This window comes from Prenolepis imparis, unplaced genomic scaffold (genome assembly GCF_030444845.1).
Source record: "Prenolepis imparis isolate NDT839.2.m4 unplaced genomic scaffold, iyPreImpa1.0 SCAF_4, whole genome shotgun sequence".
Taxonomy (NCBI): Eukaryota; Metazoa; Arthropoda; class Insecta; order Hymenoptera; family Formicidae; genus Prenolepis; species Prenolepis imparis.
In genome coordinates this window covers 14,095,809-14,113,472 of record NW_028141162.1, presented here as the reverse complement: position 1 = coordinate 14,113,472, position 17,664 = coordinate 14,095,809, and the positions used below count along the sequence as shown (strand labels likewise).

The 17,664-nt window shown below is 37.2% G+C and overlaps 2 protein-coding genes across 2 annotated transcripts in view; one reads left to right on the top strand and one right to left on the bottom strand.

Moving 5' to 3' along the window:
- Dpr1 (defective proboscis extension response 1) overlaps positions 1–10,239 on the bottom strand; it is a 322,483-nt gene extending 312,244 nt beyond the window's left edge. The window contains exon 1 of the mRNA XM_083035845.1: positions 9,320–10,239. Within this exon, the coding sequence (XP_082891971.1) occupies positions 9,320–9,395 (76 nt within the window). The 5' untranslated portion in view covers positions 9,396–10,239. The remainder of the gene's footprint in view (positions 1–9,319) is intronic.
- LOC145934932 (uncharacterized) overlaps positions 1–17,664 on the top strand; it is a 469,524-nt gene that overhangs the window by 147,756 nt on the left and 304,104 nt on the right. The window contains exon 11 of the mRNA XM_083035847.1: positions 616–713. The gene's annotated coding sequence lies outside the window, so the exon portion shown is untranslated. The remainder of the gene's footprint in view (positions 1–615; positions 714–17,664) is intronic.

The following is a 17,664-nucleotide window of genomic DNA, read 5'->3' as shown; positions in this document are numbered from 1 at the left end:
AATCGATGTGCGCTTTAATCCGCAAATTCGTAACGCAGATTTGTTGTCTATTCGACAGCGCGTGATGTTGTTCGTTGTATCAAACGAACGAACAACAATTTTTTGGTGTAGCGATTAAAAAATAATTGCTCAGTTGCATGTACATGAAAAAATATTTCGCCTAGCATTTGTTGCACACGGCTTTTTGTTTAGAAAAACAAAGTTTCAGTTTCTTTCAAGTCTTTTTATTACAATACAAAAATAAATAAAATTGTTGATTTATAATATTGAAGTTAAAAAATCGAATTGATTTTGACAAACTAAAAATGTTTTTTTTATTTGACATACAGCTTTCACAGGGAAAGATTGAAATATTGAATATAAAATGATAGCAAGATAGCTTATAAGAGCTATGTAAGATCAATGTAAAATTATCAAATCATAAATGTTGAGTTTTAATATGAACTTGTACAATATATAATTTGGATTATTTAATTTAACATGACTTATAAATATATATGTGTATATTTATATGTATTTATTGTATTGATATTACTTCAGATAATATTAAAATTGATGATCTTTTTATTTTCGTCTTTATTCTATTTTATTTAACATAATGTTATTTTATTTCAGATTCAACTGGATCATCTACTTGATGTTGTCGCAAAAACTCCGCACACGATATCGTCATGGTTTCCAAGCGAGATTTGCTGCCAGCAGCTACAGACATGGTAAGTAATACAATGTCATTATGTAGTTATGTTGTAAGGTACGTCGATTCTCCTGCGAGAGAGGATTCTCCTCGACAGGTAACCTTTAGCGGGCTTTGTGTTGCGAGCAAGTATAATATCTACTCGTTAACTACTAATTACAGTAGGCAATTTAGTGCGTCCGATTTTCATCGCGAAAATTCATAAGGTCGGTAGCAGAAATTAATTAAACAACTTGAAATTCGCACAGTGTTGGTATAAATGAATACATGGATGATTACTACATTGTGACAATCCTTTCAAGCTACAATAATTTTTAGAGACTATATATATAGTATAACGTTTCGATATATTATTTACATTATAATTGAAACGTTGTATAATTTATTTACATACATTTAGTTTATATCTTTCAATATTTTCGACTTAGAGTGCGTGAAATTTGTAATATTTATTTTCCGACCTCCAACGCCAACATATGACAGAATATACGTGCATGACAATGTGTTTTTTTCGCGGCTTTAATGGACGGCAAAGAGAGTCGCGTCTCCCTCGTTTTAGCGTATCCACCAATCCGGATAATCCTTCACAATACATACGATGACTCTCGTATTCTTCCTCCCATTGCTAAATTACCGATGATTATAACTCGTTGCCGCGATACGAAGATGAATGCTTCGTTATTACGTTTCAATTAGCAAATTATGCTTGTGCGGTATTCGTGACGATTGGAATCAGTTATATTATTAGACAGATCGAACTACATATTCCCTCGATTATCCATGTCTATGAGATCCGCTTATATTTTCCCATTCATTCGACGAATCTCTCATCAAGGATTCCTCATCTATAATGGATTTTCAAACCGCATAGAAATGTCGATATTAGTATTGGAAATAAAATCGAACGCTGCACACAACAATGTTATATTATGGATAATGTAACATTGAAAATAATTTCCAAATGCACAGTTGTTTGATTTAAATACATAAATGTGACAATATTTATAATAAATGTAATATTTTTTTTTTATTGAAAAGTTATTTTTGGAATATCAGTTTTATTTGTTTGATTTTATTGTTATATTTATCTGAAGAGAATTTATATTTTGACTAATATTATGTTATATAAATAACTTAATTATTTTCAAAATTATATTTTGAAATACTATATATAATAGAAATATATTTTGAAACTTGAGGGCAAATATAAGGCGGTTTTGAAACCACTCGCAAGGTTTACAGACTGAAGACATAATTACTACACAGTATCTGGTAGTATTCATGGGCACAAAAGCGTTCGTCCGGCGGTCTAATAGAGGCCTTTTCGTTTGAAAGACACGTGCGTGGCAAAATTACGGAAGTATGCCGGACGTGAATCCAGGGCTGACGTAAAGCGCTCTTTATTTTCTGCGGTCCGCTCGGCGAAAGAGCGAATTACGAGACGCACTTTCACGTGTACCGTGTGTCTGGATATTTATTTTCTCGTTTCAAAGGAAAGCCGCGCCCACGGGGTGATTTGTCACAACGCTCGCGCAAAAGCTTATTAACCGCTAGCGGTACTTCGGGAAAAGTAGAGCGCGAAAAAGGAAATGTGGATATGTGAGGGCTGTAAATGGCGATTTTCGCGATCACACGCGAGCGATCGTAAATGCACGCGCGAGATTGCACGTTGGAGTCTGAGTATGGCGCGAAAAGCAATGCGCGTCCGTTCTTCGGGGAGCTCTCACGGCCGATAATAAAAATGCAAGACGGGGAAAATGTATTCCGGCGGGAAATGTATGTATGCTGCGCGCTAAGCCGCTCGTAAATAATAGCCGGGGATTTCGCGGATACCGCAGATAACCGAGAGCGTAGGCGATCCCTCGCGCTAATTTAATCTCGCTTTATCCCGAGTGTTTTAATATCGTGTTTAAATTTAATGGACCGGGGTCATTTAATTTTTTCACGGCAAACGCCCGTCCGTCTGACGATAACGCTAATGCGTATTTATTAGGTACACTTTTTAAGATAAGGATGTCTTTGTAGGAAGCCTAATTACAAGATCTCGCGCAAAGTAAGACAAATATCTTTTTTTGTATATACATGTAAATTTTATATATAACTATTTTTATATATATATAATTTACGATTACACATGTTTACCCTTAATATCTGGAATAGTGCTCTACTGATATGAAGGGAGCTCGAAAACCCTTCGCTAATATGAGATAACATTGTAAACCAAGAAGATGAGGTAACGCATATATCTAGGTACTCGGAAGTTTCCTGCAAATGCCTAAAGCGACGCGAGATAGTCATTTACTGTAGTTCAATGTGCATGAATATAGGATTGCATAATTATATCACTGTAACATGTTGGGTGTATGTTTCGAGTAATAATCGTTATAATTACTGCAGTTACAATAATTCCTAAATTGTATTCTCATGCATACATATAGAGATAAGATTTACGACTCGATTTACGACTCTATTTACGACTCGATTTACGACTCGATTTTGTACTCTTCCATTTTTTTACGGAGAATGTGCACTTATTTTACTTTCTCATGGTATATATTATGGAGTTGAGTAATCATTTTAGTAGCTTTCTGCAAATCATTCTACATTGATTGCTATAAATATTGATTATCATGATAACGAATCAATGTCAAAGATTTTGAGATTAGTATCAATTTTTGCATTGCAAAGTGGAGTAAAAATCTATTACAGTAGAATTACATATGTGATAAACAGCAATATACAACTTAATATATTAAAACAACTCTAAAAAGTAAGTTGAATATTATTTTTGTATAGTTCGTATTTTCATTTAAAGGATTCAGAAGGAAACCTTAAAAGAGTCAAGTGCATAAGATATTTCAAGTTGTTGCATTTGTTAAGATTTTCTGCTGAAATGCGAGGAAATCTTTTCTTTTTTATAAAAATTTTTTGTCTTTTTTATTGATTCAAACGTGAAGCTAAAATATCTTCCTATCTTTGCCATCTTTTAACATAGTTGCGTTTATAAAAATACGGAAAGCACTGACTTGCCTCGAAACGCAAACGGAGAACTCTTTCATGTTAGCGGTTACAAAAGACAGGAAGAGGAAGGTAGGATGTATATATGTGTGTATATATCCTCGGGTGGCTTTCTCGTAGTGGCATGCGAGTCGTCGCGCTCATGTACATGTTGCAGGACGTGTCATCGACTTACAACCGCTCTGGTTAGGTCCGGCTTATGTAATACATAAAGCGCGACATGAGTTCGCGATATGAAGCCAGGAATCGCGCGCGTCGAGGCATCTCGCGAAACCCGCCTCGGACTCGGAGTAATTTATGACGACGAGCGCGCATGATTATGGAGAAATTCTCGCTGGAGCATGCGTGTATTTATCTAATGATGGGTGGCCGCATTATGACGGTATATTGATTCCTCCCCGATGATCTTTTTTTATTATTTTTTTTTTAAACGGCGCCGTACTCTTATTAAGCGCTCTAAGTGCTCGACGATTCATGGTTCGGGGTTACTTGCCCCCGTGAACATTATTAATTACGACCAACGCGTGCCTCTCCGAATAACCGTCAGTTGCACTTTGTTATTCTCACGTATGAGGAAAGCACACTACGATCGTTAGACACTCTTAATTCCATACTTAATAATGGCGGAATGAAAAAGATCTTTCTCTTGAAATAATAAACGATGGCTAATTATTTCAGTTTAGAAAAAAAATATCTAGTATAAAAAGCGATTGGATTAATTTTAATTATATCTACTGTGCGACATTCTTTTGATATTCTTTTGAAATATCGACCGTTATTATTTAGCTTTTCTATATATGGATGGAGTTGTTGAGTGTAATTAAACTCCTGCGATATAATTGAATTAATTAGGATGGTATCGCAGGGAATAAAGACCGCGTGAGATGTAAGTTTGTAATTTCTAGGCGAAGCGTATGCCTGGCAATTTCGTTATGGCTAATTAAACTTTGTTAAAACGGATGTTGATGCACGCGCGTAAAATAGAATACACAACTCAGGTTTGTTGCGTACAAAATTGATCAACAATGATCGTGTAGCTTGCTTATTATTACGTAAGATTAAGTTATCTCATAAATTTGCATTATGCCGAGGACACAAGTAAAACAAAAAAGATTGTCTTTCTCTTTCCATTTTTTTGTTCCGTTATGTAATTTATCATATTTTTCGCAAAAAAAATTATCGATTTTTCTGTCACGCGATTGTTACATTTATTTATATTCCCGTCGATACCGAAACTTTTCGTGGCTCGCGCAATTTTCTTCTGCAAAATTGCTTTTTTCATGCAACGCGTGAGTTACGCGCGAAAATGAAAATGGAAATTGTACGTACTATGTAAACGCGCATCTACGCGATTTTCCGTATGTACGTATCGCGGGTTTGTAACATTCGGAATCTTGTATGAACCGTGTTGGCAACGAAAATTACGTGTAACCGCTGTTTGAACTGCTGCTGCTGCTGCTGAATTTGACCGCCTGTCAGCTACTTTCAATTACACTCTCTCCGCAGCTTGTTGCGAAACCAGAGTTTCGGTGCGAATTCGAGAGCAAAGCTATCGGTTAAGCCTAGGTAAACGGATTAGCACTTGGAGAAATGCGGATGGGAGAGTTAAGCACTTTCGCGCCTTTCGATTTCTATACATGTAGGGTTGTTTTGGCTTTAATTTGGTTTTAACAACAGAGAAAGATTGTTAAAAAACGTTAAAAACTGCTCACTCTGATTTTTTAGTTCACGCGTCGTTGTCTTCAAATTTCCATGCAATTCAAATGTTTCGGATTAAGCGCATTAGAAATTTTATCTGCGTATTTTCTGATTAATTTGAACTTGATTTTCTTTCTGGAAAAAAAAATAAACTGAAAATATTAATATATTGAACAAGTATTATATTTTTCAGAAAACAATATCTCTTTTTCTTTATTATTTAATTTTAATTTTATTTTAACAGAATTATAATTCGAACTATAATTCAAAGTCGTATTTGTTAAAATATTTACATGTTAAAAGGGATGCTAAAAAATATGGTACGTAATTGAATTTCTTTTAAAGAAAAGTCAATTCCGAATTGATCAAAGAGTTCGTTGATGAAGCTTCGTAAGATTGTCGAGCAACTTGTATAAAACTGCGCGTTGGAGCGAGTCGAAACGGGCTTCGCCGGACTGTCTCTCTATAATTACAGAGACTAACGACGCGATTTTGTGCGTGTTGGTGAAAAGCGATGTTCCCGCTCGCGCAACTGCGCGAGATTGATTTTCTGCAATTAGAGGACGGCCTTAACGAGTTTCCGTTGAAACGGAGTGCTTTTTACCGACCATACCGCGTGTTCCTCGTCACACCGACGTCTTGCATGTCTTAAAGGATTTCCAAAAGCTTTGATATTTCCCGAAAAGATTGCAATCTTCTTACTTACATCTGGTTGATCAGCAATGTCCGTTTGACATGTACTAGAAGAGGAGGGTGGTTTAAGATGGGAACGGGGAGAGGAGAGCTTTTTGAGATCCGTCCTCTTTATTAAAAGCCTGATTTTCTTCCGGTCATTTGATCCCGAAGCAGGAGATGTGTAACGTTCTTTTTCAAAAGGGAGCTCATAAACGACGACAAAAAAATGGCGAACGACCTGAATAACAAACTGTTCAAAAGGGATATCTTTAATAAGTAAAGCGGATAATCATCCTCTTTCTTTCTCTTTCTCGTTTTCTCTCTCTCTCTCTCTTTCCCATTTCAGCTTAAGACTTTCAAGGTAATTAAAAACCCTCGTGGCTAAATTGTGATCCCGGTTAATTGTGCGATTGCAATTATGCGCCGCACGCAACGCACTGCATCCGAAAGCGGATTATATTAAAAATGCGTGTGTCAAAGAGTCGCATGTGTTAATTAATTCGCGTTTGGAACGTTATCATGAATTAAGTTAAGCCGCCCTCAGTCCAGCTCTCGCGTTCTTCACGCTGGATTAAATGGCACGCGATCTGCCATAATTTCCGGCCGGACTTCCGCCATTCGCCTTTTCGACGCCAACTACATACAGTGCGGTTTTATCATTTGTTCGTTGCTCGTTTCATAAAATTTGCAAAGAGAAAGATGGATTTATATTTTGTCGAAAAATGAAAAAAGAATCGATATCGCGCTCTGTCGTGTCACGAATATAGGTATGTCAATTTCGAAAGATTGATGTATATATAGGGTATATGTGGCCACGCGTCAAGTATTCAATACCTCGCGCGAGAATATTCCACTGCTAATCGGAAGTGCTTGTTAAGCCCTGCGTCACCGGTTACGAACGCAGTTTCTAATGCACCGAATCGCCGCTCATCGGTTATGCTCTCACGAGAGAGCCGCGTGCTCGCGAATCGTCCACATATACGTCAATCAAGTCGGCGCTGAATTTACATTAGCGTTAAACGTACACGAATCACGCGAATACGCGGCTGTATTTGCACATCAGCACCGATCGTGCTAGTATTCCCGCGATTAATTAGCGAGAGCAATAAAATTTGCGCGCAAGTATTTCAGATCGATACATAGATAGCAAAATTATGAGTCTTACTAATTGGACGAAGGAAATGACGTTTGCGGGCCAAAGAGCATTTTAAGTCACATTTACTTTTAATTATTCTGATATATGAATTTTGAAATATGCTATTTTATTAAGAATTATTAAATAGAATATGTATTCGTAATATATGTGAATCCTTTCATATATTTACACATTAATATAATACAATTAGCGCTTAAATCACATTTTTTTATCTTTACGCTATTTTTAAACGTTTATATGATTTAGAAGTAGATATTTTAATGACATCTTAACTTTTTTATTATTCATTTTTTATAATATTTTGTTTGTTTCTCCGTCGCTTAGAATGCCGAATTCCAAAGAAGATAGGCGATGCGCATTATCTTTCACGAAATATCTGTTTACTATTATAAAGTAGTGAAATCACTTCTCTGGCAGCCGACTAAACAATCGCCGCGGGTGTTCGCACATCGTATTCAATTACGTTCTCGAGCCAATGGTGCAAACGAACGACGCGAGTGAGAGCTAGCGCTTTTGTTCTGCTCAGCTTTGTGCGCCGTGCATCTCTGTGATACGCGTCGCATCCTGCCGTGTTCCGATTGTAAAGATTTCACAGAGTGCGTAATGACGAGACCACACCAACGGTGGCCGTTATATTATTTGCCTATTATATTATTTTTCCGATCCTTTATTTCGCCGGTCGTTAAACAGCTGATCGATAAACGCGAGCGCGAGCCGGTTTTTAATTATTCATTCGCGTCGTAAAACACCGTCGACTGATGGTTACGCAAACCTCGCGGTTCTTCGTCGTCGTCGTCGACGAACCGTGTACCTGGGTAAACCCTCGCACGTGTTTCCGCGCATTAGCACGTATGGCATCATCCGGTGCACTCGCATACTCGAGCAACCGCCGTACCATCCCCGCGATTATCCCGGATCACTGACTATGAACCGACAATTAGCGGCGCAAGACTTAAACGCGACGTTACCAAACTCATCGGCAGAGCCGCGAATTCTCCGCGCGTTCCGCAAGTTCCATCCGAGTGAGACGCTAGGCGCGATTCGGTCGAATACGGTCTGACACAGTCTCCGTCTGTGTAATTACTCCGAATCGTTATGAGCGATAACCGGAGCTGCGCGAGCGAACGTTATGTAATTTCGTACAATTTCACGCTAATACGAAAATTCTGAATTTATCCGGGAGATTATGAGAAAAGGGATATTTGCGATATAATTTATTCTTTTGTTGAAGTAAATCAAATTAAAATTTTAATTGCACAAGTTAGAGATACGTATTTATGTATAAAATTTGATTCGTACATAAATATCTCTAACTTGTGCAATTAAAATTTCAATTTTACATGTCTTATATTTTTTAATTTTATTTTTAATATATTTTATAAAGTTTTGTAATTACATATATTCTTGTAAGTGAAAAAAATCTAGATGTTTGATCTAGATTTCTCACATTTAAGATAATACACTATGCAAAAAAGAAAATTTGAAATCACCCCTTAAGTTGTATTGGTTCCAATTAGTATTTTAAAAATTCTCGTGAGTACGTGTTTCTCATTAATTCGCGATTAGTAATGCAAGACTGCGCGCGCTGATTAGAGGTAGACGACTATGAAAAAGCTCGCAGCTTGCTTCGCGAAGGTTCTTGAGGCTCAACACGAGCGTAATGGAGCAGGGATTTCTTACAATACCGTACGTTTGTTTTTATGGCACTCTAATACCTATTTTATCAGTGATTATATACTTCTTCACGAACGTTAATGGCATCATAAGTGCACTATAATTATGAAAAGACAAGGAACTCAAGTGCGGAATTTTATCAGTGACATTTGATTGCAAGGATTACTTTCATAATACTGCATTAATTTCATCCATGTAATGAGTTTCTCGAATAAACGCGAAAATGGAGAGACTGTATCTATTTCATCACCGACATTCAATTACGTAGATTAGTCCCGCAAGAGCACGTTATCGTGAATGTTCCCTCAAGAACGCGACAAGTTTCTCCTCGACGATGTTGGGCGACTTATAAAAAAAACGCTTGTTAAAACATTCTGAAAATCCTAGATGAAATTTTAACGTACCTTGGCTGATCGCGATCGCTTCGATAACCAGCAGAAAACCAGCGAGTACCAAAACGGCGAGCCAGCGACACAGCATTTTTAACACCTCGGATCGCTCGCTGCACTACCGATCCTTGCTCGTTAATCCTTACTCCGAATAAAAATCACTCTCGTGAGCACGACGCGTACTCATCAATTCTTACGTCTATTGTTGTATCGGCGCACTATGCAATGTCTTCACTCTACAGTGAAAATTCAGTATTTTCTGTGTCAAATCTCGAGAACAATACCTCTTCTTAAAACAGCATATACACTTAATTTTTTTCTTTCGAAAATCATACACGTGCTTTATTATACAAGCAATTTAAAATTCATATATGCACATCAAGATGTCTCGTTATTCACTGCACCACGATTAACGCCTGAGTGGCCTAATCATTTATGGCTGTCGGCAAGATATTGTCGAGCTGTTAAGTTTCGTGAAAGCCTCCAAAAGCGAAAAAAATTCCGCAGTCACGGATAAACTCTCTGACACACAATCGATCGTAGATCCACGATGAACAAGGTTCGGATACGCTCACAGATGATGCTCCGCGGCCGCTTTCGCGCGTCTCCGATGACAGCCACGCTCACGTGGAGTCTTCGCTAGGACGAGCGTCGCGACGCTGGGCCCGCGAATATCCTGTCTCAGACGCAGCATCATCGTCTTCCTCGGCCGGGACGCGCGCGTCGGCCGCATTCGAATCGGTCGGTCGCGATCGGGATTAACTCGCGTAACTCTGCCGGACGATCGTCATCGTCGTACGTTCCTTTTTTCGATCGTCGTCGTTGTCTGACCGCGTCGTCGACCTTCGTCGTCGTCGTCGTCGTCGTCGTCGTCTCGCGCGACGACGTTGAACCCGCATGGACCAGCCGCCGGCGCGGATGAGGCCTGCCGCACGGCGTCGCGGCGCGAAATGATCCTGCGGGGGATACTCTGCCGCGGCGCGCTTGCGCGATGACTTTGCTGCGTTCGCCGCGGATAAAGCGCGGACCGGTTACGCGCAGACCGCTTTCTCTGCTCTTCTCCCTCTGTCTCTCCTCGCTTTCTCACCCTCTTTCTTTCCCGGCCTCCCTCTCGGTCGCCGGGGGATGACCGCTGCGAGATCGGGAGTGCACCGGAGCATACACACGCCCGACCCTTCGCGTCGCGGAGAGTCCGTCTTGTTGTCGATCCCGCGGCTACCCTCGGGCGGGAATTATGATGTTGTCGCTGCTGACGGATCGGCGAACTTTGCCCATATTAAACGCCGGTTATTACCGACTCTCGCTCTATAACTCTTGTTTCATCATACGAAGCGCACGTATCTCAGACGGGCAGGCGATCTGACAATTCCGTCATCAGTGTTCTGAAAATTCGGGGAACAATAGATGGAGATGCAGCATCAATTTCATAGTCTCGGTTCGCGCTTAAGATCGCTCACGAATTACTGCAAATGCGATTTTTATAATAATTTTTAATTTAATGGGCCACCGAAGATAATCTTCTTTTACTTGTCAAATTTTATTAATATAATTTAATTAGCGTACGCGCTAGAATTTGACGGAACGTTATTCTCTCAAAATTAATAATTGTTCGTGTCGCGCCACGGTCATTGAACTACGCCAAGACTTGGCAAGTATTGCCAAACTGCGGCACATTGGTAGCGACACGTAACGTGTTCCTGTTTACAGAAACTTATCGACGTGAATACCGTTGCCAAGTATGCGCCGCAGGCTCGCCTCGCCTCGATCGACAATAACTACTGTTAATGTTAGTGCGCGAGGTAGAAAGCCTCAATTGCAAGCGCTACATCAGTGTAAGGGTTCGGCTTACATAAGCCGAATGATCTATGAGTGCTTTATTCAAAAGCTTGGCAATCCACGGATCAGTGAATCTGCGGAATCACGGGCTAATAGTTTCTCTATTGAAAGTGTTTTCAAATTACAGACTTGTGGAGTTATAGAACCGAATTTTCATAAAGCCAAGAACAACTTTTGTTACTCGAATTGCAATTTATTTACATTCCGCGGTTCATTCGCATCAATAATCTAACGTATGTACATGAGTGCAGTCTTTTATCATAAAACTGATATTTTATCTCTCTTTATATGAGAAATCTTTATCTTTATCTTCTCTCTACATATATATCAAAAACGTAAGTTATCAATCAATTTTCAATTTTTCTTGAAATTATAGATAGTTTTTTTTTTCTTTTTAGTTTTATTAGTGTTTTATTGGTCTATGTTAGTAATATCAGTTCTCGATTATCGGACGAGAATTAGACTGTGTTAGTTGCTTTTATATTTACATTTAACCAAGATACATTGATCGCGCGTATTTATCGTATTTGCAGAGAGTTGAGCGAATTTTCGCAACGACGCTTCGAAATGTCGGATTTGTTCAGACAGAATTCTGATTTTCTTTTAAACGGATTGCCACTCTGTTTAGTTCATAGAACAGACTTTGCCGGGCGGCTTCATGGGCTCCATCGAAACGTGTAGGAGAGCTTTGGGCGATTCCACGTAAAAGGAATACGTGCCAGCGCGTACTTTCAAATGAGATCGGATTGATCGGACGGACCTAGAGCAAAATGTTCCGCCTGTTACACGTGTATGCGGCCCCGTGTGGCACAGCATGCCCATGGTGTGTCGGCCTTCGTTGTCGGATGGTATTTGTTCAAGTCCACGATCGGTACACCAAACGTTCCGCATTAATGAGAACTCTGCGCGGTTGATCTTATGAGCGGAATAATATATGAGGGAACTATTGAGTTGTGTATGTCCTGATGTGAATTGAACATCGTTATATCAATATACCTTGCAGTAATTTAGCAGCGTATACCGAGGCAGAGATTCCGACATGTATACAGAGAGAATTTTCTCTTAGAATTTACCCTGAAAATCATGGTAATCGTGGGATAATATCGTATGGAAAGAATTTTATGAGAATTTCTCTGATTAATATTTATCACAATAAAAATAATAATATCTATCACAATAAAATATAAAACATGTTTGATTAATTTCACCATGCAGTTTAGTAAAATTAATCAAACATGTTTTATATTTTAGTGTGTAGATATTATTATTTTTATTGTGATAAATATTAATAAGAGAAATTCTCATAAAATTCTTTCCATAATATTGTCCCACGATTACCATGATTTTCAGGGTAAATTCTAAGAGAAAATTCTCTGTGTATTATTCAATTTTCTTGAATTTTTGTGCATTATGCGAGTGTACGCTAATTATTACGATCATTATTAATATTATTATGGATAAGAATAGTTTACGCTTTTGCACGCGAAACGTGTTTATTTATATTTTTAAAATATCTAAATTTTTTATTTTTTATTTTTTTTGTATTTTGACGGAGCTTATACAATAACTACCACGATATTTTGGTATCTCCTGGAGCTTCCGTTTACATTTTGCCGTTAGCTTAACTTCACAACAGGCTCTTCTCTGAGCTTTTATAAAACCAACAACCCATTTGTTTTTATTAACAATAAATTCTTATGAGCAGGGGATCTACATTTTTCCATACGCGAATGTGTCCACCAGAGATTGATTTATATAGTTTCAATTCATAAGTATTTAATTACTCAGTCGATAAAAGTAAATTATAAAAATTATATTAGATAGTGTATAGATAAACTATACACAAAGAAACAATATATTTAAAGAAAAAAATTATAATTTTCTGAGATATCTTATCGTATTAAGCATAAAAAATATTACGTGTTAAGCATAAAGTTTTAGACGTCTGTCGTAAGACGTGGCGAAATTAAAGCCACCCCCTTTCTGTCTACGATGCGATATTATTACTACACTGTAGGGATTTATTCACTTTGTTTACCTATGTTAATAATTATTGTGCAGATATTCTGTAAAGTTGTGCCGCGAAGTCGAAATTTCCAGCTGATGACATTTCGCGTGCAGTATAACTTTGCCAACGTTTGCTAAATATTTAGTCGACATACATCCGCTTGCATAATGCTCAAAGATCTACCCTGAAACCGCAAAAGCCGAATTCCCAGCGTGCGTGTAACGCCGAATGTAAGGATGCCTCAGTCTAATCCCTCGCTGGCATCGCGTACATAAGCAACTGGTTATATCTGCAGAATTCAAAACCGTACGATCGCATTTAACGTTAAACACGTGTTGCAAACACGGAAGGAGGGGGTCTAGCATGTTGTCGCGAAATTGCGGAGCGTGTTAAGTATGATTTGTTGGAATTTCCATCGCAGCGCAGATTAAGATTTGATGATTCCGTTTCTCATGATTTAAAGTCAATTGGAGTAACACTGATAATAGAAATGAGTACAAATTTCGGAGTAATTTATAGGATGAAATTGTCACAATTTACAATTGTCGTATAAAATCGTATAAATGCTATTTTATATATATATATATATATATATATATATATATATATGTATATATAAATTTAATGAGTAATAATTCAAATAATTACCGTGAGAAATAAAACTAATTATGATTAATTTATTAAAATATAACACATTTCTTTGAAATGACGAAATAATACGTATTTTCTCATAAAATGATTGCTTTACGATATCTCTCTTGAAATTTGTCACATAATTTTCATTAAATTGTATATTTATCATATGAAATTCTGTAGAAAGACATATATTTGCGCGTTAGAAAATTGCAAAAGATTAATTGCACTTCATCTACGTTATCGACAAACTATATATATTTATTTATTTGCTTTTATACATATATATGCGCGCATACATATGTATATCCGTAATATGTATTTCGATTTTTTATTGCAACAAAATTACAACATAGTTACAATACTCTGAGATTGTATTGATTGACATAAATTGCGAAATAACTCGTCGAACGTATTTGCGCAATATCAAGCCGAGAATGCAAGCAGTGTCGTTTTCGAATCGCTTGTATGTGCCCTGTGTGAATATAAATCCGGTTTTTATTTACATAATCGTTGGGAATTTAACGCGCGCAGAGTTTTATGGCGTAGGAAGGCTCGGTATTAAGTCCGATTTTAGCATTTGTTATTTAAATCGCGACCACTTGGCGAACAAACAGTCGTAGGATTGCCGGTATTTTTGCCCCGAGTGCTCTGAACTATTAATGACTAATTATCTTTTACGTACCGGCGGAAAAATGCGACCGCTGAACGCACGCGCGTGTATTGGATAATATACTTTCCCGATATTTCACGCAATGAATTTTACAAGGAGGTTATCCTCAACGCGGTTACACAAAAATTCGTAGCTCGATATACATGGATACGTGTGCAAGCATTTCACATCGATCATTCGATTATGGATTTTGGTACGTTGCAAAATATCGCGTTCGAAGATTAGCAATATTTTCGGTATCACGATTTTTATCTCATTTACACGGGGAAATTTGCAATGATATTGGAATGGTTGGTATTCTTAATTGTGTTTCTATTGCGCATAAAACGATATCGATCCGTTGAATTTTAAAATGAAAAAAGAATAAAACTTTTCATTCATAATAAGCGAAAAAGATCTGTATTTTGCTATATAATTAGACCCTGCCTCTCTTCTTCCTTACATTTTTTAGATTTTATTATATATACCTGTCGATATTTTTGATCTCATTTCTTCGCAGTCACTTTGCTTTCAGTAATTTTCCTAAAAAATGCAACGGCTCGTTAAGAGTTCAAGGCTAGAAAGTATTCTTCATATTACGCCATCTCATTTTGTTGTTATCAGAATTTTCCGAGTTTTTACGGTGGTTGATTTAGTGCCGTAACGAGCTACCCTTTTGTGAGACGCCTTCTCATGCTAAACACTGTTATTTCGCTGGCAGCTAAGAAATCGCGGCTTAAGAACCCAACCCGCAGGTTCCCACCGCATTCCGCGGCCTCAATGCTGTGAGTGATATCGATTTTCTTGGCGTGCTGTTTCCGCGGTGTAAACGGGCCATTACCTTCAGTACGTCTTCTTTAACCTTCCATAATGGCGAGTGTTATTGCTTTTTTATGGTTGTATAGTTTTTGTAATAATTATATTATTCACCTTTTTTCGTTGAAGAAAAGAAAACAAATTTCTCTCTTTGATCGAATTTATCTCGATAATTTTAGCAGCGAAAGATTGATACGGCTCATTCAATGATCATAATCTAAAGATTATTTTTCTTTACCTGCACGGAGTTTTACACGGAATCTTACACGGAGTCTCGCCCGATTTATATCATTCTTTTCCATGAATGTCATCTCTAATGAGAAGTAGTCGCGGTAATAAGGTGTCAAAGCTCGCCGCGAGTTTATGGGGCAACTTTCAACCAGTCGACAGTCGTAGAGTGATTTATCGGGGCGCATTGGAATCGCGATCGACGCCATGACTTACGACCGACTTTATCAATATTGAAATAAGATTAATTCATCGAGAGTTGGGAAAGTAAAAATCGGGGATGAAGTGAATGCGCACAATTTAAGTTTTCAATGCGAAAGCACGACGTTGAGTCGGGGACAAGGTGATAGTAAAACGAAGTGCCGCCGAATGCAGCGCATTTAAGCTTAATGGTATATTAAATCGGGAAAGACTTCTCCATCTCCCCTCTCGTGTAAGTGTATTGAAAAGTTTGATCGATCACTCTTGAAAACCTATATAGGACCGCGACTCGAAAGGGGGATCGTTTATGCTTTCGGCAAATGGTGTAAAGTCGTTCGATAAATTCTACGGTGACTGTTCTCAGTCAAACGTAGATGTCATTTTCGTGATAATAGGTAGAAGATCGGGAGTCAATGGCGCGCAAATTAATATTACATTTAATCGGAAATCCGTGGCGAAATATTGCTAACAACGAAAAAAAGTGGTCTCGTCATCTCATGTTTAGCGGAGCAATATTGTTTGAATTTCTTGTATAAATAAAATTAACATATACCGAAATCAGATGCGTCGAATGTCTATCGCTGGGGAGCCATAATCGAACTTGTGTAAACGTATCGCCAATTAATAATGGCAAGTAAAACATTTTCACATTGAGAGATTTGTAAATATTAAATTTAGAAGAGTCGCGCGCGATTAAATGTACATACTGTATAGAGTAATATCGGCATGGCGCATATGTTTTAATGAAAGGTATACATAGCCGCTGCATAATTATGGATTCAAAGCTCGTCGCGACCCACCTCGCGCGTTGCGTTGTTGACTTACATGTTCGTCCGCTTTGATGTCGTGCGCGTCATGGCCGAACGGGTTGAGGGCGTAAAAGCTACCTGCGACAGTGTGTATGTAAAAGCCGAACGCACAATAACTAAAGACGTATAAGCTCGAAGCAAGATCGCTTTGAAGTTCTTTCCCGTCAATTACATTGTGCAGTCAAATAATATTCGATGGCAATATATATCGTGAAAATAGAATGATTAAAACGAAACATTTATGTGTTATCTATATTATTTATTTTTATTATTGAGTTTTTATTATTTAAACTATATTTTTATTATTGAAAATAATCATCGATTTTTTTCGACATTAATAATTATTAATTTATAGAGATTTATAAGTATTCGTGCTAATGGTTTATTAATTCATTTGTTAGTTTCTTGAAATTTACAGAATATTGATTAACTCATATTTAAACTCTCCTAGGGGATTTATTAGTTTAATTAAAAAATATTAAACGAGAAATACATGCAGTTTATTATAAAAAATTTTAATAAAAATTTAAATCAACGTATGCCAATTAAAACGTAATTTATATGCAACTAATTTTTATTATTATTTTTCGTTGCTTGGGTATTTCAAATTAGTGCAGTGTTTAAAGCTTTTATTTTTAATGCATTACCAGGTATATTTATATTTTTTTGTGGTTTTATATTTTGATATTTTATTTTTAATTAATATTATATGGTATGTAGTAATATGAGGAAGTTTTAATTATGTGATACATCACAATTTAAAAATGTAATTACAGTGGAAACATATGATGTTAATAATGTAATATTAAACAGAGAAATAAAAGCAGTTAAAGCTGAATTCCAAGTTAAGAAATATTGAATCCATTAGCTTATAAGAAAAGTAATAAGTGATTGAAATATATATTTTAATAGCAGACGTGTATTTATTTAATATTGTAAATTATGCCTTTCACTTGACGTGTTTGAAATTTGCGGTTTTAATTTTTTAGAATGTAGGATGTATCTGCAATAAAGAACGGCAACAATTTTCGATTTATTCCGATAACAGTTCTTTTTTTTCGTGAACGGAAAATTCCACTTCGACAACAAATACGAGCGAAGAAAAGAGCTCGATAATTTCAAGGTTAAATATCGCTGAAAATATGGGAAGCGCGGTGAGCGGAATTGCATTTGATGC